The sequence below is a fragment of the Peromyscus californicus genome, unplaced genomic scaffold (assembly GCF_007827085.1).
Source record: "Peromyscus californicus insignis strain IS unplaced genomic scaffold, ASM782708v3 Scaffold_2__1_contigs__length_46816999, whole genome shotgun sequence".
Lineage (NCBI taxonomy): Eukaryota > Metazoa > Chordata > Mammalia > Rodentia > Cricetidae > Peromyscus > Peromyscus californicus.
In genome coordinates, this window is record NW_026294540.1 from 59910 (window position 1) to 84770 (window position 24861).

Genomic DNA, 24861 nt, shown 5'->3' on the forward strand with positions numbered 1-24861 from the left:
TTGCACACCAAAATAAATACCTGTGTGTGCACACTGGACACATATACTACAAGCACTATGCCCTTCCATAGCCAGGGTGACAGAGTCCCCTACTCCCTAGGGAATCCACATCTGGGGAGGCTCAAGAGAGAAGCGTCACTGCCCAGGTCACCAAATGGACCAAGAGAACCACAGTATAATTCATGATACATCCCAGTCCCAGCAGAAATGACAGCTCAGCAGAAGTGCTCCTCTTGGTCTGGGGTCAGTGGTCCCCACATTCCCCATGACATGGCTTGTATTCTCCCTTACAGTTCCCTACTGCAGAACCGGAGGAGAATCCTGGAAAGAACCTGCAAGTTCCATCCCACTGATAATCCTCATTGCTAAGCCTTTTCAGAGTCCCACATTATGTAACTTCACCCAGCTGGACCTCAGGACATTAGCAGCTCCCCTACAGGATGATCAAATGACACAGGCAGCATAGGCCTTCCCAGCTCTGCCCTTCCATGCTAGGGGCAGACAAGGCCCTAATCTGAGGAATTTGTTTTTAGTACAAATTGTTCCAATCTCCCAGAGCACTTTCTGTTCCTCTTCCAAGGAACAGAGTCTTTGGGTGAACATCCCATTACACTCTCATTGTCCACTGCAGCCAACCTGTTGCCTCACAGCTGGGAAGTCCTGCAGCCAAACATAGGTCACAAACAGTACCTTGTTAAAGCAAAAAGACGCCATTGTAGCTAAATGTTTTCCTGCCTGGACCACAGTCAGGACAAACTCTTTCACACCCGCCAGTCCCACAGCCATTCAGACCCAACCAAATAAACACAGAGACTTATATTGGTTACAAACTGTATGGCCGTGGCAGGCTTCTTGCTAACTGTTCTTACAGCTTAAATTAATCCATTTCTATTAATCTATACCTTGCCACGTGGCTTGTGGCTTACTGGTACTTTACATCTTCCTTGTCCTGATGGCGGCTGGCAGTGTCTCCCCCTCTCAGCCTTCCACTTCCCAGTTTTTTCTCCTCCTTGTCCCGCCTATACTTCCTGCCTGGCCACTGACCAATCAGTGATTTATTTATTGACCAATCAGCAACACATTTGACATACAGACCATCCCACAACAGGCCATCAATTAGGAAAACAATGAGGGATCAAAAGAGGGTTTGCAGGCAGGAAAGAGACTGTGGACATTATATAGTTATAACCTCAAAGAATTATTTTGAAAGCTTGAAACAGGCTTCATGGCCCTGTGCTTCAGAGACTAGGGATTTGTATGAGAGCACACCAAGGATTACTCACACCTGTTCTCTCAGGCTGGACATCTTAAACCAGAAAAATCACAGTCCTGCTAAGCAGGGCCACAACATTTCACCCAGATCTTCAATTCTGGTTGAACTAGTGTAACTGCAGTAATTTAGTTTCACAATATGGTCAGTCCTTTATCCAGATTTTTTATTGTCCTGGTCTGTGGTTCCCAACACATGACCAGTCAGGACATTTATGGATCACCTAAAATTGATTACCTAACTCCACACTGCTAATCACAACTGCTGTCAAATCAGGAAAGCCGTCACCTGTGGGGGACCCACCCCCACTTTTCCCTTCAGGTTACTCTGGAGCAGGGAGACTAGGAAATATTTAGATAGAAATATAGAAGGGGCCGGGCGGTGGTGACACACGCCTTTAATCCCAGCACTCGGGAGGCAGAGGCAGGCGGATCTCTATAAGTTCAAGGCCAGCCTGGTCTACAGAGCGAGATCCAGGAAAGGCGCAAAGCTACACAGAGAAACCCTGTCTCAAAAAAAACCTAAAAAAAAAAAAGAAATATAGAAGGGAGAGAGACAGATAAAATCATAGGATAGCCTCAGGAGGGCTTGGGTCAAAACCCACCAGCCCCTTCTGTCTCTGCTAAAGGACTATTTATAGAAATGCAAAGGGGTGGAGCAAAAGACCTCCCCCTAGCATAGCCAAGTGCAGACCCTTCCAAACACCTGGTAACCATGCACGTGGCCAAGCCATCCCCTAATGCAGCCCTGCTGTGTAAAGCAAGCTCAGCTCTCACTAGGAAACCTCTAGGAGTTCCACACTCACCCTCCTGCCTGCCCCTCCCTTTCTGCACTGTCATTGAACCAGCTTCAAAGTTGGTCAGTGAACTCAGTCCTTACACAGGTCCCTCTTCATTTGTAAGTGCTCAATAAAAGGCAGAAATATTGGAGGACACTCATAAACTGATCTAATTTTCCTTCTCACTCACTAGTCAAGGACCAGCAGTAAAGCATTCTTTCATCCTCCTTTCTGCCCCTCCATTTCTGCACTGTCACACTACACTAAATTCAAAGTTGTTCAATGAACTCAATTTTTGCAAAAGCACTTCTTCTCTTATTTGTCCCCAATAAAAGCCAGAAAGGTTGGAGGACACTCATTAACTTGTCAAGGCCCAGCCTGGAAGGAGTTGCAGGACTGTCTTCCCAGCACTGGGCAGCAGAGGTAGGATTAGGTGTTCAAAGCAAGTCTCAATTACATAGCACGAGGCAAGCCTAAGCTACAGGAGACATCACACAGACATAAATAATCAACAGCATTTGAGAAAACAAGCAATGATAGTATTAATGACTGAGAAACATTGGAGAACAGAAACAACTAGAAAATAGAGTAGCAATGCATTTAAAGAAAATGAAATGTAAAAAATGATACCAATAATTGACTTTATAAAATGATAAAAGTAATTTATTCTTAAGATAAAGAACTTAACTATATGGACATTGGAAAAGACTAGGTCCTACCATAGTAGAGGGAATGCCATTAATAAGAGACAGATTGACCTTTCCCATAAGCACATGTTGGCTGCTAAGATCAGTAATCAGACACACAGGAAAAGTTACAGTCAAATGGCCTGTTTCTCAGTTCTTTGTGCTGACTTAAGTGTGTCAAGCAGGATTGAACATATCTGCATTGGAGATATTCAATATTCTTTCGTTCAAGTTAACAATCACAAACTATACCCCACCAATGTGGTTTGTGTTCATTCACATAATATTCATTAAAAGATGCTGGGTAACTATAAAACCACTCCTCCTCCCACAATCAGGTCCTTTTTCATAATGGTGACTTGAGCAGCTGCCCTGTTTCCCCCTGCAGTGTACAAAATAAACTGTTCCTCCTATTCTGGTCTGAAGGCAGAAGCCATGCTCCACATGCAAATCCTTTTCCTGTGACTGCAATGAATCAAATGGATAATTTTTTATTTTAAAGATTTATTTATTTATCATGTATACAGTGAGTGTTCAGCCTGCAGGCCAGAAGAGGGCACCAGATCTCATTGTAAATGGCTGTGAGCCACCATGTGGTTGCTGGGAATTGAACTCAGGACCTCTGGAAGAACAGCCAGTGCTCTTAACCTCTGAGCCATCTCTCCAGCCCCTCAAATGGATAATTTTAAAACTCTGAGGTGGTACAGTAATTTTATTTAAGAATGTTGAAGGTGTAAGATGGAGGACAGCAAGGTCATTGCCCTGGAGAGCAACAGGCTGGAAATCAAGGCCACCTGAGTCAGCATAGGAGAGCTTATTTCAGAAACATTTTTCTAAAAGGCTGGATATGCAGCTGTTCTAGAATTAATATGCCTTCCCAGGGAGAAATCACTCTGCACACTTGTGAGATTAATAAAAAAAATCACTTTACTATGCATGGCTAATGCTCAAAGAGAAGACAACCTAGACAGATTTTGCATTCCACATATGCTGCCATCCTTAACTTTCTTTTAGGTTCATGCTCAAGGTTACACTTTGAACAATTTAAATAGAGACAGGTAACTTGTAAGTCTAGCCACTTAGGCAGATGGGTGAGTTACACAGCAGAGAAACTTCCAGAATTATTTCTTAAGTATACCAGTGACCTGATACAATAGGTCATTCTTCAACGCTAGGGTCCTGAGGTGAAAGTGCCAGGGGATGAGAAAGACAGGAAACGTAGAAAGAAAAAGAAAAAGCTAATTTGGAGAGGTCTTGCACAAGCTATGTCTTATGCCAAGTAAGGGTCTTAAAAAGAATAGCATCTTGTATACTACATTCAGGAGGGAAATGGGAGACTTCAATGAAGTCAGCAGAAACTATCATACAAAGGGACAAAATCAGGAGGAGGCTAATCAAACAATGATGCACAAGGAGATCACAGGATATCTCAAAAACGTTACTGACTAAGCCCACAGTGGCCTTGGGACTCATAACCACAGCTCCATATGGTGAAAAGAGTTGAGTTCTAAGGATCTGAAGCAACCCATCCAAAAGGCCCTGGCCCCTGACCATTACTAGCTCTTTCAAGCATATTTCTGGTTTTAGAGAACGAGCTCCGTTTTATTATCAATACATCAGGCCCTTAAGGAAAGCTCCCGAGACCTAGCCAGGCTGTTACTTGCTCTCCCAAGAATGTTCCTCCTCCCTGCATGAGGGCCTAAATGAAAGCCTTGTTTGATCAGGTCAGTCCTTAACACAACCATATTTTATTTTTCAAATATTTGTCACCTGGTGTCACATTGCCCATCTCTCAGAACTATTCTTTTCTCCAAGAAGAAAACTGGAACTTTATGACACACCATGCCTTAAGATTGGTTGTGACCCTGTAATGCCTTCTTGAGCAGCTTGTTAGAGGCCTGTTCTTTAATATGGGGAAGGGCCTAGCGGCTGTTTGTCAATTTAGTCTCTTTGTAATGGGTTGGAGCCATTACAAACCTAGTGAACAAATGTATATCATAGCATCCTAATCCTAGTGAACAAATGTATAACATAGCATCCTAATCTCTAACAGTCCCAGTTAACATACTACTTATCTTTGAGGTGTTCTAGACATAGCTTTCACTCAACTAAATTGTACTTTGTGAGCTTTATTATCTCTTAAGCATTGGTAAATCCTTTCTATCACCAGTTCTACTTTTCTATATCAAGCTTAGTAGTGAAGTGCTACCCAACACATGAGATGCTTTTTACAACCTCCACGAAATTAATTATCAATGCATTTTACACATAAAGGTTAAATGCAAAGTGCTGAACATCTAGAAGATACTGGAGAAACTAGGCCCCTCTGAGTTTGGCAACCTGCCTCCCATGGATGCATCAAAAGCATATTGAAGTTGATTGCTAAAATGTTTCTACACACGGTTCCCTGTTCCCAAAGCTCTGCACAAATGCAGCCCATACAGCAGTTATCTAGAAGCCTGCCCTTGGGTACAGGGAGTTGTAAAGACCACATGGGAACTCTCAGGATAGGGAATCTGGCTGCAGCTTCCTACCTAGATCTGGGAAGGACCCACCACACTGGCTCCCACACCTCACTATCTGCTCCTCATCATATGGGGACAGCAGCTCCTCACTCACCATGTCCTGATTTCCCAAGCTCTCTGCTCAGCTCCCTGCAGCAGTAATTGCACATAAAATCACTGGTGCCAGCTCTTCTTCAAAGCCGCGCCTGAAGCCTGGCATCCGGAAGAGCCCTGCACTACTTCTGATTGGCAGGCTGCCTGGAGGGCCTGATTGGCTAGTGAGGCCTGAGTGACAAGAGCACCTCCCATAGGATTACACTGTGCTTAAAGACACAGCACAATGATTTCTGACTCAGTCTTCCACCCCCAGACAAAGACCTTTTCTAGATCAGCAGATTTGCATTTCAATAGCACTTGCCCCAAGCTCCAATATCACACCCTGCTATCTTCCTGCACTCCATAGGCACTTCTTCTTCACCCTGGACACAATGTGGCTAGCTAGCTTGTACAGATCACTATTCTACATGTGGTGGAGTGATTCCCTATCACACAGGTGGAAGGGTGCCCAGAATATTAACAATTAAAGAGATATTTAAGTACACAAAAGGAGATATTTGTTCTGTGGCTTCACACTGAGGTCAGATAAAATGAAGGTACTTTTTACTTGGTTGTCACAGGGACTTCAGACAACCAGCAAAGAAAAGCAGGAATTAGATCACAAACAAGATAATCGGTCTTTCTCCCATCAGAAAGATGGACAATAGCTTGCTGCAGGGCGCAGGAATATATCATAAGAACTCAGTTGGTTATGGCAAAGTCACTACCTGGAGGAATCAGGGAATTCCTCCAGAGGAAGCCAAATCCCAAGGAGTTTTTTGGTGTTACTTGGCTTGTTATATATCAGCTGTCTTCCGTTATAAAAATCATGTGTGCTTTCATAGTTTTCCCAATTGATTTTCCCCTATGAAGGGCTAACAATGTGGACTGATCACTCTCTAGACATACACATTCCAGGCATTTGGAGAACAGCCTCAGGAAAGGCTTCCTCTGGAATCAGATATCTCCCCTAGCCACTTTCAAGGACTAAAGGAGACACCACCCAGGTGGTCGCCCAATTTCCGAGGATTAACAGTGATAATAACCCACAGGCAAGTCTCCTGACTTAAGGTAAATTCCACAAGGAGACACCACCCAGGGGGGCGCCCAACTTCCTAGGACTAACAGTGATAGCAGCCCACAGGCAAGTCTCCTGATTTAAGGTAAATTCCACAAAGAGGCACGCCTAGGTGAGGTGGACATTAAGTAAATAGCTTCACACAATTTAGCTTGGACCCTCCCTTTATATACCGGGACTTCCAGGGCACAGGGGAGAAGAGAAAAGAGAATGGAAGAACTAGATGGGTAAGAACTTGAGAGGAACAAACTGAGATGGGGAAGAACTAGATTGAAGGGCTAAAAGAGAGGACTAGAGGAACAAGATGGAAGATGAGGAAGAACCAGATGGGGAAGAACAAGATGAGGAAGAGCCAGATGAGAGAGAAGTAGATGGGAGAGGAGCTGATAGGGGAAAGAACTAGAAAGAAATAGACAAGCAAGAAAAGAGCTAGACATGAGAGCAGAATAGAAGCTGTGTAGAGAGAGAACTATCACAGAATAATAAAGTGTATGAACTAAGGAGTTTCATGTACATAGATTCATTTCCTTCATCAAAGATTAATTATCAGCTGGTTGTAGATTCTTCCTGGACCCTGGGAGGGGACTATCTAGGGGCTGGATCCCCATAGTCCCCGATAATAGCTCAATTGCTTTAGGAGTTTTATTCCTGAAATTCAGAGCAAACTCTTCGCAAATGAATAATAATAAAGTGTAGTCTTCATGGAAAGTTGAATACATAGAGCATAATGGAGCAAGGAAGAATATTTTTATGAGCACTATTGTTAGCCAGCACATCCTCCTCTGTAGGAAGGTGAAAAAAAAACTGTATTAGTCAAGGTTATCTACATGACCAGGACTGGTAGAATGAATCTCTATATGTGTGTAAAAAGTGGATTTATTAGAATGTTTCACAAACTGTGGTCCAGGTAGTCCAACAATAGCTGCCTACCAATGGAATTGAAGAGTCTTGTAGTTGTTCAATCCATAAGGCTAGATATCTCAGCTGGTCTTCAGTATACACCACAATTCTAAGGATGTTGGCTCTAATGCTGGTAAGGTGTAGCGAGCACATACCCCAGTTATGGGGGAGGAATAATCACTCTTGATTCAGACTTGGTATAACACTCATTTATTCACACAGTAAGATTACAAACAATATTCATCCTGTCTTCCAAATGGAAGCAGGAGTACCTCTCCGGGTATACAGGTCCGGACTCGCCACGTCTGTTCCTCTGGATCTTGGGTCAGCCTTCCTCAGGTCAGCCACGTCTGCACTGGGGACAGGATCTCACGTCTCTGGCAGAGGAGAGTCGTCTCGCGCGAGGGCTTGACGAGCTCTGTTGGTCGGGTCTGAGGCTTCATCTTTTATATTCTTTCCTGGCTAGGTTTCTAGTCTTATCCCTACTTCCACACATAGCTTATAGCTTATCACTACTCCATTTGTGGTTTACTTACATCATTCTATTGCTTATCATTCCTGACCAGGATTGTTCACCCTAGGCCTTACATGTGTTCCTTACATTCCATCCCCTGATGCCTGAAATGTCTTCAACATAAAAGGCATCACATGAGGTCGCAGCCTGGAGATTTACAATATGTTATCCTAATTTGTTAATCCTAGCATTCTTATCCTTCTCATTCTGGGTGGTTTATTTTTATGTTTTTTCTCTATATATGCATTATATAACTTCAACCAAGTGCTATAAGCTGCAAATTCTTTTAACACATCTATAACAAAATCTCTACACAATATTCTAGTACATATGCTTTGTAAATACATTGGTTCTCCTGTTTCCCACTGTGGGTCATTCAGGAAATCTTTATCAATGCTTATTATTGCTTCATCAGGATTATGTTTTAGCCATGTTCTATATGTTTCATATATTCTGTGATTACCGCGGCCCACATATGCTGCAGCTAAAGCTGCGCTTATATGTAGGGCTGCATCCATGTTATTTCTGTGTATTTTGTACATTCCATTCACTTTATATACACTAGATTGTATGGTTCCATAATATCTCATGTATCCATCTCCAATTAATCTCATATCATGTATACCTCCTTCTATTGTCAAGTGGAACGTTAAGTGCATCAAGAGCATTGGGAGGTTGTCTACCTCACCTGGTTCTGATAGGTAGAACATTGCATATTTATGGGTGCAGTATTTGCATCCCTGTATCGTTCCTGCCATAGATAATATACCTATTCTATAGAAAATATCAGACAATGGTTCCATATATTTTTGGTATGTGGTATATAGTAAATTACTCATTCCATTTTTATTAAGTAAATCGAAGCGTCTGCCTGACGGATTCCAAAGTGGGTTTCCTGTTACTTGATTCCTGTAAGACATCTTAAGCATGGAGTTATTATCAAGCATTTGATTTTTTTAGACAAACATAAAGCAATACTTATCCCTAAAATTACTAAAAACCAAAAGGTTGCTAACTTTATCCAGTGCCACCATGTGTAAATTGGTGTACATATTAGATCTAATCTGACTAGTCTGCCTAAATAATCCCAAAAGCTGCATTTCTGCATCTGTTTTGCCCAGTCTTTATGTATGTATGTATTTGTTCTTAACAGATTCACTAGATTGTGCGTTTGTGCTTGTGATGTATGTATGGCTGCATCTTGTTCTTTAATTTTGTTATGTATGGATTCCAGTTGTTTCTGATTGAAATCTGCAATGTGCTGTAACTCCATTGCTTGTTTTACAAATGTTTGGTGATGTTCTAATTCTGTTGGGTCATTAAATAAGTGTGAGCCATCAAAATAATGTTTTTCTTCTAGTGTTAATGTGGTCACTCTTTGTTTGGTTATGTTTTTACCATCATAATTAGTGAAATTCATTTGTAGGATGCTACAGTTGTGTACCATATAGCATCCTGATTCTGTAATATTGAATGTTGTGATATCATCATTCATTGTGGTTTCATTAAGATTTATGCAGCTAACTAAAGTAGGTAAATATTTAGCACATATCAAGAAAGTGTAATCTCCCGTATCTTCTAGTGACTGTGTGATAGTAGTTACTGCCAATTGACTAGTTTCAAGTGTGCTTTCTGGTAAATGTGGATAAACATATGTATTTGCTCCTAATGATATGGAGTCTTCTAATGGTATGTACACTGGTGTGTCATTCATATTGGTCCATAAGTAATGGTCTATGGGTACTAAGTATTGGTGGTTCCATTCTGATACTCCTGTTCTTTCAGTATATAGCTGTGGTATCGCCTTGGAATGATATGCTGAAAATGAATTTTGTAAGAAGATCTGTACTAAATGTATATTGCATAATCCATCTGTGCATGAGCTTTCATATTCAGGGTTTAGTATACTTTGATATTCTCTTGTTCTTCTCCCTAACCCTGTGCTAAATAAACTATTTAATTCATTATTCATATTACTGACTTGAGTTCGATACATTTGACACATCATCATGTTATGGTTAGTATTAATAAGTTTTGCTTGATAGGAGAATTGTTCCTTATAAAGGTCTTGTGACATTTTTATCTCGCCTTACATAGTTTGTATTAGTGTATGCATGCCATCTATAGAATTTGATATAGCTGCTAAAGCTTCTGCTGTTTTCTTATTTACTTCTTGTATGTGGTATGTTTCTGCCTTTATTGGTTCTATCATTGCTGCTGATACTCCTCCACCCATTATTCCACCTAAAATTGCTCCTGCCATAAAGGCTGCTACTGCCATTGCTTGTAGTGGTTTTCTTCCTACTCTTGTTGGTGATGAGTAGTCTAAATCAAATCTAAAATTCACATCACTACAATATTCTATAGGTGGTTTCAGTGCTGTCAAATCTATTGTAATTTCAATTTTTCTAATCCTAGGGTATAAAACTAATTTAGCTGGACTTTTTAGGTCTGGTATAATAGCTGGTGCCTTGACTACTGTTGGGGTTCCTTCTGGTGGTATTAGGTATCCTTTTGGAAAATGAGCTGTATATAATCCAATATTTTCTTTATTTGGTCTGGTCATATTTCCTCTAAATATAATTAATGGTGTGTTGGAATGTTCGCTGAGAAAATCCTTATTTCTTGATATCGGGAGATAATATATTTTATCCCAATATTGTGTATGTGATTTCATTGATCCTCTAGGTTTGTGTGCTACCCATTCAGCCTTATTCCATTCTTTATATTGTGGATTTGGCATTAACATGTAGAAATAATATGGGAGATTATGGTGCTGTAATTCAATTACTCTATCCATTTCATAATCCAAAGTTTGCCAAAAACTCCCTGATCTAGTTATCCCATTTTTATAATGTACCATTAGGTCATCTGGATCCATAACCTTATTGATTCTCATAGCCTTTGTCATTTGTACATATGGTGGGATATATTCTACCTCCCTTATACCTGTGAAATTGTATGCCTTTTGTTCAATTGCCCTATTAAATATGAAAATATTTTTTGCTGCTACTTCATCTGTAGTAACATTGGCACTGACTTCCCAGGGTATGGGCATGTCCAGTAAGTCTTTAGATTCGTGAAACCAGCAAATTGATATCTTACTGCCACCTAGCATGTTATGTATTTTATGTTTTGGTTCATGTATCATGCCTATGGTTAATATTGGTGTGCTGTCAAATTTTACTAGTGACATATGTTTGTTTATTATGGTAATTTTACCATATATATTCAAATTTATTATTGTGGTTGCTTTATTTGTGGTACAGTTAGTCCGTACCGCTGTATTATTTGTTTCGGTAAAGCATGATAATTTGTTTCTCAAGCTTGTGGTACCTTGTGTTAGTGATTTTGCTAAGGTTAGATTAAAAAATCCCAAATTACTTGCTTGCGTAAAATATGTTGGATATGACTGTTGGTCGTCATTAAATCTCATTATTGCCTGGACCTGTTTAGTAGCTGTTATATTTGCAGTACTGTCCACAAAAATTCCTAGCCATGGTATTTTCTGGCCTATTATATCTGTGATTGCTATTAAATCTTGTACTGACCTTGATGTTCTTCCAGTAAATAAAGGTCCTACATGTAGGTCCACTATAGTCTTTGTATTGTTGTTTTGTCTAATGTTTGTATTTGCTTCGGACATATTTATACATGCATATGCAAAAGAGTGTTTTTCCCTGTGTAATGTGGAATTTACTGTAAGTATGCAAATGTGTGTTATGGTGTCTGTGTTGCAATCATATTTAGGTTTCATTGTGTGTCTCATTGAAGCCCAAGGTTGTTGTATAATATCTGTAAGTATGATTGGGAATCTCCAATGTTCTACTCCTAATTGCAATATTTTTGTCCAGTCATCCCATTTCCATTCCTTTCCTTTTACTGATGGGTTATCTGTGCTATATAATACAGAGAAGTTACCATAGAATGGTAAATTGGGATAGTCTGCTACGCATAACCAGTTAGTATTATTTTGTCCTGGTACATCTAGCTTATGTTTTTGAATGTATCTCCATAAGTTATTGGGACATCTATTTCCCCAGGGTTTGGGTAATGGTATTATTCCAGATACTACTGGCCATGGTTTTACCATTTCACCATCATTGCATACTGTCCAATTCATAGGGTTGCATGGGTTTATAGGTGTTGTAGTTACTTTAGGTGTTGTACTAGCAGGGTAATCACCATCATAATAGTCATCATTGTAATTATACACTTGTTCTTCCCACCTTTCTGATGTCTTATTATACAGCATACCTATCTCCTCCATTTGTTGTGCTATTACTGGTGCGAAATATTGTCTCACAAAGGAGCTATTCATGCCTAGTTCGCAGTCAAATTCTGGTTCTGTCTCTATTCCCATTGTATTGGTCCTATAGTGTGAGTTTACCCTTAATGTGTTTGTTCTGATATGTGAATTCTTTGTCCAATACATGTTGTATATGGCTGCGTGATTGGTAATGTTGGTCCATAATTCATTGTAATGGCATTTTAACGGGTTCTGCTCATGTATGTTGGTGTTAACATCATCCCCTGATTCTAACATATATTCTTTGTTTGGATGGTATATGCTAAGTGCCATTCTATATTGATCGCAACCCTTATACCAGGCATATGTTAAACATGCTGCATATTTTTGCCAAAAACTGTGTGTTTTTCCTATGTAATGTGTAAATCTTCTCTCTGCTGACCAATATAGCGGTAATTTGCCTTCTAGATCATAAATTGTTGGTGTAGCAACGGTATTCTGTTTCCTAGTGCCCACTTGTATAACATGTGGTGTGGTGGTGGGTCTGTTTGTTGTGGGTGTACTGTCCAATAGGGCTGGCATTGGTATGCTGTTATTGCCATCACATCTGCTAACCTGAGACAGAAAAATGAGCACACAAAGGCTCCAATAGCATATAGCTTGCTTGCCTTCAATGTGCACATCACCTTTGCTATTCTTTTTTTTTTTTTTTTTTTTTTTTTTTTTTTTTTTTTTTTTTGGTTTTTCGAGACAGGGTTTCTCTGTGTAGCTTTGCGCCTGTCCTGGAACTCACTTGGTAGCCCAGGCTGGCCTCGAACTCACAGAGATCCGCCTGGCTCTGCCTCCCGAGTGCTGGGATTAAAGGCGTGCGCCACCACCGCCCGGCTCACCTTTGCTATTCTTATTGCCTCCTGTGCAGATAGTGTATCCAGCATACCGTGAAGTTGGCTGTTCTGGATGCTGCAGAAGCGTATCCAGGATTGGTATTGTTGACTATGTTGTATGAGTAGCTTCTTTGGTAAATGATGTTACAGAAGGGAAAAACAAATTCTAAGATTGGCAGTACTATGTATACTGCAATAGCTATTAGCCAAATCGTCAGGAGGGTTGCCCTTATGAATATCACCTCCCTGACACACATTTATGCTATATCCTCCAGCCTGACTAATTTCAAGTCCTTTTTACCTTGAGTTATCCACACGTTGTTTCCTGTTCCTGGTGCTATTATTTCTGCTGGGGATAATTTGTTATTCTTCCGGTTCCTGTAAAGGCAATTAGGATTCCTTATTACTTCTCTATCTATAACTGTAGGATAATCTATTGTGTGTTGTTTTTGTATAGCTTCTTCTATTGGTGACTTCCTATTTATTCTGGGTCTGGTATTCAATTCATAAGTTGCTATTTTTATTGCTAATGACAGTGGTATTCCCTTATGCATCTCTAGCTGTTTTTTAATCATTCCGTTCCATCTTTCTATTGCTCCAGCTGCTGTCGGTGTATAGGCTCTATGGAAGTCCCATTGAATGTTTAAGTTTCTAGCCATTCTTTGTGTTTTGGCTCCTGTGAAATGAGTTCCTTGGTCTGATTGTATTATATCAGGTATTCCATATGCTGCACACCATCCCCAGACTGTAAGTATTGTTGTGTTTTGGTCTGGGTGTGTGCTTTCTCGGGCCATCCCGAGACCTGTCGTTATGTCTACTAGGGTGCAGCAATATTTTCCCTTGAAGCTGTTTAACGGTCCTATGAAGTCTATTTGTAGGATTCTATTAAAATCCATTCGGTGTCCTATTATCCCTTGGTAATTGTGTGTTAATCTTGTAATAGCCTTTGGGCAATTGTTGCAACTATTGATTGCTTTCCTTATTGTCTGCCATGTTATCTTAAGATTTCTTTTATCGAACCAACTTTTTAGTACATGTGTACCTATATGTCCTAACCGCTCATGGATTTTCAGTATCTCTTCTGTACTTATAGGTATGTCCTTAGTTGATGGTCTTACCTGTATCCATTCTCTCTGTATTTTACCTTTTCCTGTTTCTGGATTAATGTTTGCCTTCCATGTACCTTTTAACTTTATACTTAACGCTGAAGCTAGTTTGTCTACTACTTCATTGTTTTTACTTGTCTCATCCTGTTTCTTGGTATGTGCATCTACATGGTATACTATGATTTTGATTAGTCTACTTGCTGCATCCAATTCCTGCCATGCTGCCTTTGACCATATGTCTTTACCATTAATTTTCCATCCATTATTTCTCCATTTACCTGACCATACTGCTATGCCATTTGCCACACACCATGAATCGGTGTATAAATAAATTTGTTTATAATTGTCCTTTATAGTTTGTCTTATCGCCAATAGTGCGGCTATAACTTCTGCATGTTGGGCTGATTTATCAGTGCCCTGGTCTGTAATGACCATTCCATCCCCAGGTCTATAAGCGGCTGCTCTCCATCTCACTTTGTTGTTCACCGTGGTTGCTGATCCATCGGTGAACCAGGCATTAACCAGAGAGGGATCGTACTCTCTAGTCCCCCAATGGCCCATTGGTACCTGTTTCTGGGGAGGGGTTGAGGTTGGGAAAATGTATCCCTCTGGAGTCATGGGCCTGTCGGACTGAAGTATCGACTCCGATACTGCTGGTACCGACCCCTTTGCTGACAGAGGTGTTGATCGAAGGAACTCCTGAAGGTACCATTTCCATTGAAGTACCTTTCCTTCCATGGGTAGTCCAGCCCATGCCTCTCCTGGTGCCTTTACCCAGTCCAAAATGGGTATATGTGATCGGAGAGTCACATGGTTCTCTTTGAGCAGTGAGTGGATTGTCCTGAATGCCTCATAGGCTGTCCATATGGTTCTTTCGAACAGCGAATATTTGTTCTCTGACCATGGGAATTTCTTGCAGTAGAAGCCTATTGGCGTTTCCCTGTCTTTATTTTTTGAAAATATATTCCAATTACCATAACCCTGCATATACAAGATGTCCACAAATACGTGGTCACCGGGCTGTATATAATATAGGTGGCTATACTGGTTTATATATTCCAGTACCAATTTAACGGCATTTTCGCAGTTTTGGTCCCATTCAAAATCCTGTGCTTTCTTTGTTATTTTATATAAAGGCTGTAATATGATCTGTAAGTATGGAATATGTTGCCTCCAATATGCAAATAGGCCAATTAGATGTTGTACCTCAGTTTTATTCTGGGGTCGCTTAATTTGTTTTAATTTATCTATTATTGTTTCGGGTATTGTTGGTCCTTCTGTAGTCCAATGTACCCCTAAGAATTTTACTTCTGTTCCTGCTTTATTTACTTTTTCTAGGTTTATAGTCCATCCTTCATTTCTTAAATGTTGAATTAGTTTCTCTAATGTACTTTGTACTTTGTCAATGGCTTGTCCTACTATCATTATATCATCTACATAGGTATATATGTTACAGTCTGATTCTGGCTCGAAGCTCTTTAATGTAGTTGTTAAGGTGTTGTGTGCAATAATAGGACTGTTCAAATACCCTTGAGGGAGTCTCAAGAATTGATATTGCTGTCCTTGCCATGTAAATGTAGTAAGTTCCCTAGATGTTGGGTGTAATGGGATTCCAAAGAACATATCACTTAAGTCTATAGTTGCCATTGCCTTTGGAGCTGAATTTTTAATTCTAAGAAAGATGTCTTCCACATCAGGAAGTTGTCCTGGAAGTTTAGGTGTTTTTTCATTTATTCTCCTGAAGTCAACTGTAAATCTCCATTTGCCATTAGGTTTCAGCACCGGCCATACTGGGCTGTTATAATTGAATGATTGAGATTTCTCTATAATGCCTTCTTTTAGCAAAGTTTGTATAGTCTCTGTTATTTCCTTAATACCTCCTTTGATAGGGTATTGTGCCGTGAAGGTCGGGGGTGTGTGTGGTAATTTAATAGGTTGTATTTTTACTTCTGCTAGATTACATCTGACCTTAGCTATTCTCTTATTATTTAGAAAGTCTGGGAATAATTTTCTTATTTCTTTAATGCCTAGGATATTACAGGGTGCATTGAAGCTAGCTGCTTCAATCTCATATTCCTTATTATATAATTTGAGTCTTAATTTTATTACTGGTACTTCTGTTTCTGCTGCTACTCCCTGTATTATAATCCTTTTATCAGTTTTAAAATGTTCTGTAAATTCCGTTATTATACTAATTTCAGAACCTGTATCTATTAGCCATTTTACTATTCTCGGCCCTTTGTTAGTTATTATAGGTATAGCTACGAATGGTCTACCAGCCGGGTTGATCAAGTCCGTCTTGGTATGTAGCGTCTGGGGGGTCCTGCTCTTGGGGGCCTGTGATTGTTCTGATTGAAAAATTTTGGTCTGAAATTTGGTTTGAAATTTCGATTGCCTAAAAAAGGTTTTGGTTGGCATGTCTGTCTCCATGGGTTGCTCTGTGTCTCTCTCCATGGGATATTTTTCCTTCCTGTCAACCTTCTAATTGGGTTCCATGGTTTATTTGCATTCTGTCTTATGGGCATTTGATTAGCTTTCCCAAATGGTCTTATGTTCGAAAACCGCGGTGTAAATTTCTTCTTGTCCTGTTTCTTATTAACATTGAATGATACTACCTTGTCTATGTCCATTTCCCTGTAAGATTTAAAGAATTCCATGGCATCTGAGATGGTTTGACATGCCTGCAGGGGTCCAGCTAGGCTCATTTTAAGGTGTGCTGGAGCTCCTTTAATAATGATCTTTTTAAATTGTGGTGTAAAAGGTGCGGCTTGAGGTGTGGGTACCTGGTTGTATATGAAATACAATATGCCTAATTTTCTACATTGTTTTATGGCTTGTGCATATGTTGTCCACTGTGCTGCTGATTCAAATTGAGTGAGGTCTAATGTTGGAAATGCAAATCTCCAAGCTGCAGTAATCCAATCTAATAGTGGATGTGTATCGCCTTTTGATGTCTCAATTACATGCTCTAGAGCTTCTGATACTGAGGGGTTCTCTACTATGTTTCTGATCTTTCTCATTTCTAGATCAGTTAACATGACTGTGTCAGCTCCCTTTTCCCACAGTCGGCACATATATTCTGCGTCTTTCTGTCCATTTTGGGCATAATCTTTCCGTAATTCTGAGATCTCCTGAGGAGTATATGGCCTGATTTCCTCAAACTTCGTTCCCATTTCAAATTTGGGACGATTACTACCTCCTCCAGTGCTGAAGGGGTTCAGAGCTGATATAGTACTTCTAATAGGAGTTCTCTTACTTTGGGTAGAGACAGGAAATGATGGTACGGTGTTACATCCATTCCATCCAGGAGTAGCGCTACGCTCCTGTTCCTTCCTCACTATGTTTAAGGCTAGCCTTTTGCCCATTAATCTGTCCTTATCAATATCCTGCACCGTTTTCATAAGCAGTGCGGTAGTTTGTGCCTTGCTACATCCCTCTAATTCTTGTTCTACCACATCCGGATTTGTTAATGTGTTAGTTACATTTACTGATTTCATGCCGGCCTTATTTTTAACCTTGGAGGCTACTTTTCCCCACTGTTCTTCAACCTCATCTTGGTATTCTCTACCTGTCACTGGGGAGATGTTAGTCTTCTTAAATTTCTTAATTAATCTATTCATTGTAAGTGGTATACCAAGCCGTACAAAAATTTAATTAATTTTTTCCTACGGTACCACTCCCAGTCACTAATTCGTTTAGACTGATTCAAAGAATCAGTTATCAATTTTTCAAATTTCAAATCCGCAATCCTTTCTATCCTTTTGGCCAGCCAGCGCCTCATTTAGCTCTTTCCCAGCACCTTCCGCTCTTCCCCAGGGGTCTGGGTTGGCATCAAGGTGTCCGGTATTCTTTCGGTACTCCGCACCCTTAGGGAGGGTGGTGTTTCCCGTCTGCTTCTGATACTCTCTCTCCTACCAGTTCTTCCTCCTTGGACCTTCAGATTTTCTTTAGGTCCTCAGAGTTGACTTCGAGGAGTTGATTTCTCAGAGCGGCTTTGAGGTCACTTGCTAGTTTATTTGGTTTCCTGTAATTTGTTACTCCACCAGAGTAATAGCCAATTCTTTTGTATTACTTATTTTACATTCCTCAGTGCTCAGTGGTCAAGGAGGCTTTAAGCCCAAAATCCTGCCGACTACGCCAACTGTAGCGAGCACATACCCCAGTTACGGGGGAGGAATAATCACTCTTGATTCAGACTTGGTATAACACTCATTTATTCACACAGTAAGATTACAAACAATATTCATCCTGTCTTCCAAATGGAAGCAGGAGTACCTCTCCGGGTATACAGGTCCGGACTCGCCACGTCTGTTCCTCTGGATCTTGGGTCAGCCTTCCTCAGGTCAGCCACGTCTGCACTGGGGACAGGATCTCACGTCTCTGGCAGAGGAGAGTCGTCTCGCGCGAGGGCTTGACGAGCTCTGTTGGTCGGGTCTGAGGCTTCATCTTTTATATTCTTTCCTGGCTAGGTTTCTAGTCTTATCCCTACTTCCACACATAGCTTATAGCTTATCACTACTCCATTTGTGGTTTACTTACATCATTCTATTGCTTATCATTCCTGACCAGGGTTGTTCACCCTAGGCCTTACATGTGTTCCTTACATAAGGGAATGAATTTGATAGCCAAAGCTAGGGCAAGCAGGCAAAGAGAGAGCTTTCTCCTTCAATATCCTTTATATATGTAGGCTGCCACCAAGAGTTGCTATCCAGATTAAAGGTGGATCTTATTCTTTGTTTGATTGGTTTTTTGGTGTTTTTAAGACAAGGTTTTTCTGTGTAGCCCTGGAACTCATTCTGTGGACCAGGCTTGCCTCAAACTCAGAAAATCCAACTGATTCTGCCTCCTGAGTACTGGGGTTAAAGATGTGCACTCCCACCAAGCAGCTAAAGATGGATCTAATTACCTCAAATGATCCAGATTAAAGGTGGGTCTTTAACTTCAAAACCTTTAAGTAAAATCCCTCACAGTTCTACCCCACCCTTGGGGTTTTAGTTAATTCCAGTGTGAGACAAAAATGAGCCATCTTAGAAATAAGACCAAAATGCTTTCACCCTAAAATTAAGGCCTGAGATATCTCCTTTTAGGTACAGGCCATGAGTTACTAAAACCAGTCAGTTCAGATTCCAGAAACCAGGAAGTGTAAAAGTACAGAGTCACAAGGTAGTCACGAGGTAATGCCTGCCGGACTATGGAATGACCTCTCCCTGGTTTCCAGGGTAACTGACCACAGAAATGCCCCCACCTGAGGACAGACAATGAGAAATGGTGGCGGGCAACCACTCCCTTAGAAGTAATTTCTAGAAGTCCCTAGAAGCGAGCCAATCAGAATTGTACCGGTACTAGCACCCCTAAATGATGTAACCTTGTGATTTTTCCCTTTAAAACTGAGTTTGTAGATAGGTGGGCACTTCCTCCAGCCTCCACTGCGTTGGATGCATTGGACAAAGTCCCTGCCTAGGCTTGTATTGCTTTTGGATATCCAGAATTAAACCTTGCTTTTGCATTCTGGCATGCTCGTCTTTGATGGTTTCTCTGGGGGTCACGATCTGGGCACAACACCAGGGGTAGTCAGTTTGACTACCAAGAATAGCCATCACAACAGACAAGACAGGAGAAAGGAGAAAAATTCCTTACCTGCTGGAGGCAAGGAGAGCATGGGAGTTATTTCTAAAACAATGCTTTTCCTAAACAAAGGAAGCATGGGGATTTTACTTAGGGACTCTGGACATGTTCATGTAGAGTTCTCCCTATTCCTAAGCAGGCTCAATTAACAAATCCACTTCTAAAAATAATCACAATGTAAAAGCAGAGACATTTAGGGACATTCTCACCTTAAAGTCATGCAGGAATGTCTATAAATTATAAAAATGATGAAAGAAATGCCTCTGACATGTTCATCTTGCACCACAACGTTTTAGCTAAAAATCAAGGAAATGGCACTATGAAAGTAGATTTGCTTTGGAGCATTTATGAGCTGTCAATCTTGATGTCTGATCTAAAAGATAACTGTAACAACGCCACAAATCTCACAGATAAAAAAGATGGAGAACACAAATACAGAAAACATCAAGGAAAATCACCTAACAACACTGTATACTCTGCTTATAGATAAATGGTTATAATGAGCTCTATTAACCTCAGAATAAAGCTGCACTTGCCTTTGAGCAGGCCAGCTCAGTGGAAAGCCACAGCTGCTTCCACACAAGAGCAGAAGGAGTTCATTTTAATTAGCCCTGGCTTGCTGTCTGTCTCAGGGCTATGACATCATTGTAGAGAATTCCATTCTTTCCTTTTTCTAACTTAAAAAAATTAGTTATATGGTATTTTGCTTGCATGTGTCTGTGCACAGTACCTACAGAGTGCAGAAGAAGGCAGGAGATGCCTGGAACAGGAGTTACAGCAAATGATTAGCTACCATGTGGGTTCTAGGAATAGAACCTGGGTCCTCAATAACAACACACAGTGCTCTTAACTGAGGAGCCATCTATCTGGCCTCTCTTTTTTGTTTAAAATTTATTTCCATAAATTGTTAATTAAAAGTTATTGTGGTGGTATTGTGTTCCCCAAAATATTGTGTACCCTAATAAATTTATCTGGGGTCAGAGAACAGACAACCACTAGATACAAAGGCTAGAAAATGGTGGCACTCACAACTTTAATCCTAGCATTCCAGAGGTAGAAATCCCTCTGGATCTCTGTGAGTTCAAGGCCACATTGGAAACAGCCAGGCATGGTGACTCAAACCTTTAATCCTAGAAAGCGAGCCTTTAATCCCAGGGAGTGGTGGTAGAAGGCAGAAAGGTATATAAGGTGTGAGGACCAGAAACTAGAAGCATTTGGCCTGGTTAAGCATTTGGCTGGTTAAGCATTCAGGCTTTTGAGCAGCAATTCAGCTGAGACCCATTCTGGATGAGGACTCAGAGGCCTCCAGTCTGAGGAGACAAGACCAGTTGAGGATCTGGCGAGGTGAGGTAGCTGTGGCTTGTTCTGGTTCTCTGATCTTCCAGTTCACCCCAATACCTGGCTCAGGTTTGATTTTATTAATAAGAACTCTTTAAGATTCCTGCTACAAGATATTACATCACATTCATCTTTATCTCTTCATTCCCTCCCTTCCCAAATCCCTTCCAACTTCTTTCTTGTTAAGTGTGGGTGAATACAAATGCTGAAATACATGAATACAACCTCCTGTGTCCATTTTTGTTGGTTGTACATACATGGAAAATTGGCTGACTGTGTTGTATTGGATAAACAATTAAGGAGCTCATCCCTGCCTGAAGCTAATTCTCTCAACTGGAGGAGAATTCCACTTTTTAATCAGCATCAGGTGTCTGACCCTGACTAAGCTGCCTTGGACAGGAAATATAATCAAGAATAGAGAATTTAGGTTGAAAAATACCTTAGCAGTTAAGAGCACTGAAGATTCGTTCAAAGATTCTGGCTTCCATTCCCAGTGCATATAGAAGCTCACTACTATCTGTAACTCTAGTATCAGAAATTCTGACACCATCTCCTGGCCTAACTGGCCACCACAGGAAGAGGAGACTTACACCATAAAAATTATTTTTCAAGATGTGTGTGGTAGGGCATTCTTTTAGTACCAGCACTCCAGACGCAAAAGCAGGAGGATCAATGTGAATTTTAAACCCTCTGCTACATAGTACACACACACACACACACACACACACACACACACACACAGAGTAAAAGAAGAAAACTGAATAACACACAAGAAAAAGGAGCATTGGAGAATTGGGAAGATACAATACCTCTTAAAGCCATTTCAAGTGTCTGCAACTGGTGTCCATAGAATCATTTCAAAAATAAATATGGTCAAGCATGTGAGCACATGCCATTAATCTCAGCCACTGAGAGAAACTGAGCTTTTGACAATGGGCCACCACCTTACCATGAGACCTGAACTGCCCATCATGAGCTGAGTGTTACCAGACCCACCAAGTCATAAAGACATGCACAGCAGCTATCTATTATCAAATGGAAGTGGTATACAAATGATTGGGTCCAAGCAGGTCCTGAAGGCACAAGCAACCTACATGAAAGTTGCCCAAATGACAATGTTTTCTACTTCTGTTACAATGTCTTCTGCTAACCAGCATGCACCTAGGGTCCCATGGGGTTGTCCCTAAGATTGGTTGACTGAGGAAGAGAAGACTAGGGCAAGATTTACTGACAGTTCAGTACATCATGCAGGTACTACCCAGAAGTGGACAGCTGCAGCATTTCATCCCCATCCTGGGACATGCCTGAAAGATACTGGTAAAGGGAAATCTTCACAGTGAACAGAGGTTCATGCAGTACACATGGTCATACAGTTTGTTTGAAAGGAGAAACAGCCTAATGTTCAACTATTCACTGATTCACGGGGTGTAGTCAATGGATTGACTGGATGGTCAGGGACTTGGAAAGAGCATGATTGGAAAATTGGTGAGAAAGACATCTGGGGAAGAAGTATGTAGATAGATCTCTCCAAATGGGCTAAGGGTGTGAAGATACTTATATCCCACATAAATGCTCACCAAAAGGTGACTTCAGCTAAGGAGGAGTTCAGTAATCAGATAGATAGAATGACTCTTTCTGTGGTCAGTCAGCCTCTTTTCCCAGCCATTCATGCCATTGCTCAATGAGCCCATGAACAAAGTGGCCATGGTGGCAGAAATGTGCCCCGCCTGCAGGGCTTCAACGGGTTCTCGACCACCCTAAGGACGGAATGATAGGGACAGGAGATACAAAGAAAATACACCAAGTCTAGATTCTGATCAAGGTGCAACTTTATTTTTCTCCAAGAGGGTTTATATAGTTCCTGCAGGGTGGGGGGAGCAAGAAGCTGTCATCTGCATAAGGTGGGGCAAGCTAACAGGATGTTTGTATAGGATGTTTACAGGGTGAAAGGGTCAAGGGCTCTGCCTCAATGTCCTGTTGCTAGGCAACCTGATTGTAAGATGATCTAGTTGCCTGTCCTTAGAGATTCTGTCCTTGTCCCTGACATCTCCCGCTTCTTAGTAATAAATCTAAGGGCCAACATAAACCAGGTTTGAATGGTCTAAAAGGAGGGATCTGAAAGAGGCTTTGCATGGAGGATTACAAAGGCCCTATCCCTCAAAGGTTGTGAAAAAAGGTCTGAGAGGGAATGTCTCTCCCAGACTCAAGCACCACAGGCATAGTGCGGGAATCAATGGACCGTGCAGTTTTTTGAGGGAGCGGAAATGGGTAAGCACAAGGCTGCTACTGCACAACCGCTATGTAACAGGGCATATAATCCAGGCTCTCGGGATTTTGGGGTACCATGGTCCCCAGCCTGTGCAGTCCCAGCTGCACTCCAATCATGCCTTGAGTGAGCCTTTTTCCCACACACAGGTGCAGCCTCCCCCAGTGAAGTGGTCTGTGTGGGACATCTCTTGTCAGGGGAAATTTCAACCCTGGAGTCCTGCATATCAAAGCAATGGTAATGAACCTGGATCTGCCTGGCTGGCAGGTCTGTTATTTGGCTTCGGATGAACCAAGTGAGCCAGGAAAGTGCCCATGGCTCAAAGGCAAGGACCAGGAGCAGGCCTACAACAGGTCCTAGGAGGGAGGAAAGAAGGGTTGTTAGCTAAGGGGAGTTGGAAAACCAATTCTGGAACCACCCAAGTTCTTATTCTCCTTTTCTTTTTCTCTTTTTCTAGTCCTTTTCTAACCTTTACCATACTGTCCCTGACTACCCCGGTGTGGTCTGTAAAGAAGCAACATTCCTCTTGAGCCCAGTACAAAGGCCACCCTGTTGTAGAAAGAGGAGATCCAGGCCTCTCCTGTTCTGTAGAACTAACCTCAGCTAGGGAAGAAAGGGATGACTTGAGGGCAGAAATTCCCTCTTCAAATTGAGCAATATCCTCGTCTATGGACAGTCGAAGCTCAGAGTAATGTTGGTTGGACAGGACCAGAGAGGCAATTCCTGTGCCTGTTCCCAGTGCTCCAAACCCCAGAAGGACTGCTAAGGTGATAGCAGTAACAGGCTCCCATCAAGGCAGTCGTCTCAGCACGGCTTCTCTTCCTAGAGATCTAGGAATTGATCTGAGGAATAATAGGTTAGTCTAGGTGGAAGGGACCTAAGTGCCCTGAGTGGCATCTCTGGTGCTACCCTGTTTGCTGTGCTACCTACCAGCCACAGGCTGTGTCAAGCTGGCCCAACATTGCTATGACCGCCTGTGACACCAAGGCCAGCAGGTCCGACAAGCCTTTTTGACACCTTGGATGAAAATTCAGCACTGCCCTTGGAAACATGACCCCTGCTGTCAGACTGGATTTGTGACAAGCAGTGTCCCTGCTCAGCCCAGAATGTGATTGATTATGGGACTTGTATACTGTGTGAAAGGTCTCAAACACAGTTTGCTGTAAAGTTCCCAATGTCCCTGTTAGTTTTTTGGCTGCGCTGTGTTCTTACCCTGCACGGAAATGTCTCGAAACACGACAGAATCCGCTAATAAGAGTTTTAGTAAAGGTAAAGGGACAGAGAGTGAACAGGCCTGCGGGAAACACATGTGTGGAGAATGTTATGCCCAGATTGGGACCCCAAAGACAAACCACCACAGACCTTAGGTTCAGAATGCAATTAGCATGGTTTATTTCTGTTTACAAGCCGCGGACAAGGAAGCTCGATCCAAAGCACTCACTCGTAGTCGTGAGGCCAGGAGGAACTTGCTTTTTCTTTGTGTGGCTAGCTTTTTAAAGGCAAAATCCACAAGCCCTTCAGGGGGGTTGGGGGAGTTTTGCACGGGTGCAACTCGGATTGGTTTATC

The 24861-nt window shown here is 41.5% G+C and overlaps 2 protein-coding genes across 7 annotated transcripts in view; both read right to left on the reverse strand.

Moving 5' to 3' along the window:
• Positions 1-24861, reverse strand: part of LOC128120684 (zinc finger protein 120-like) — an 89943-nt gene that overhangs the window by 28641 nt on the left and 36441 nt on the right. The window contains exon 1 of one of the 5 annotated variants that reach the window (XR_008221930.1): positions 5354-5969. The exons of 1 other annotated variant lie outside the window; for it this stretch is intronic. The gene's annotated coding sequence lies outside the window, so the exon portion shown is untranslated. Of the gene's footprint in view, positions 1-5353; positions 5978-24861 lie in introns of those variants that run through there. 3 more of the 5 variants (XM_052754842.1, XM_052754841.1, XM_052754840.1) reach the window with 3 other exon arrangements.
• LOC128120682 (uncharacterized) lies at positions 7500-19713 on the reverse strand. 2 transcript variants are annotated; one of them, XM_052754834.1, is made up of 3 exons: positions 18341-19709; positions 12966-13337; positions 7500-12761 (listed from the first exon to the last, which is right to left on the reverse strand). In XM_052754834.1, exon 3 carries the CDS (start codon positions 12655-12657, stop codon positions 9916-9918), a length of 2742 nt encoding a protein of 913 aa, XP_052610794.1. In that variant the 5' UTR covers positions 12658-12761; positions 12966-13337; positions 18341-19709; the 3' UTR covers positions 7500-9915. The 2 variants fall into 2 exon arrangements, with proteins under 2 accessions (XP_052610794.1, XP_052610795.1); XM_052754835.1 differs by having other exon boundaries at positions 12966-19713.

Excerpts from the sequence above, each read along its gene's own strand:
- LOC128120682 (XM_052754834.1), bottom strand. The coding sequence starts at position 12,657 with ATGCCAGCCCTATTGGACAGTACACCCACAACAAACAGACCCACCACC.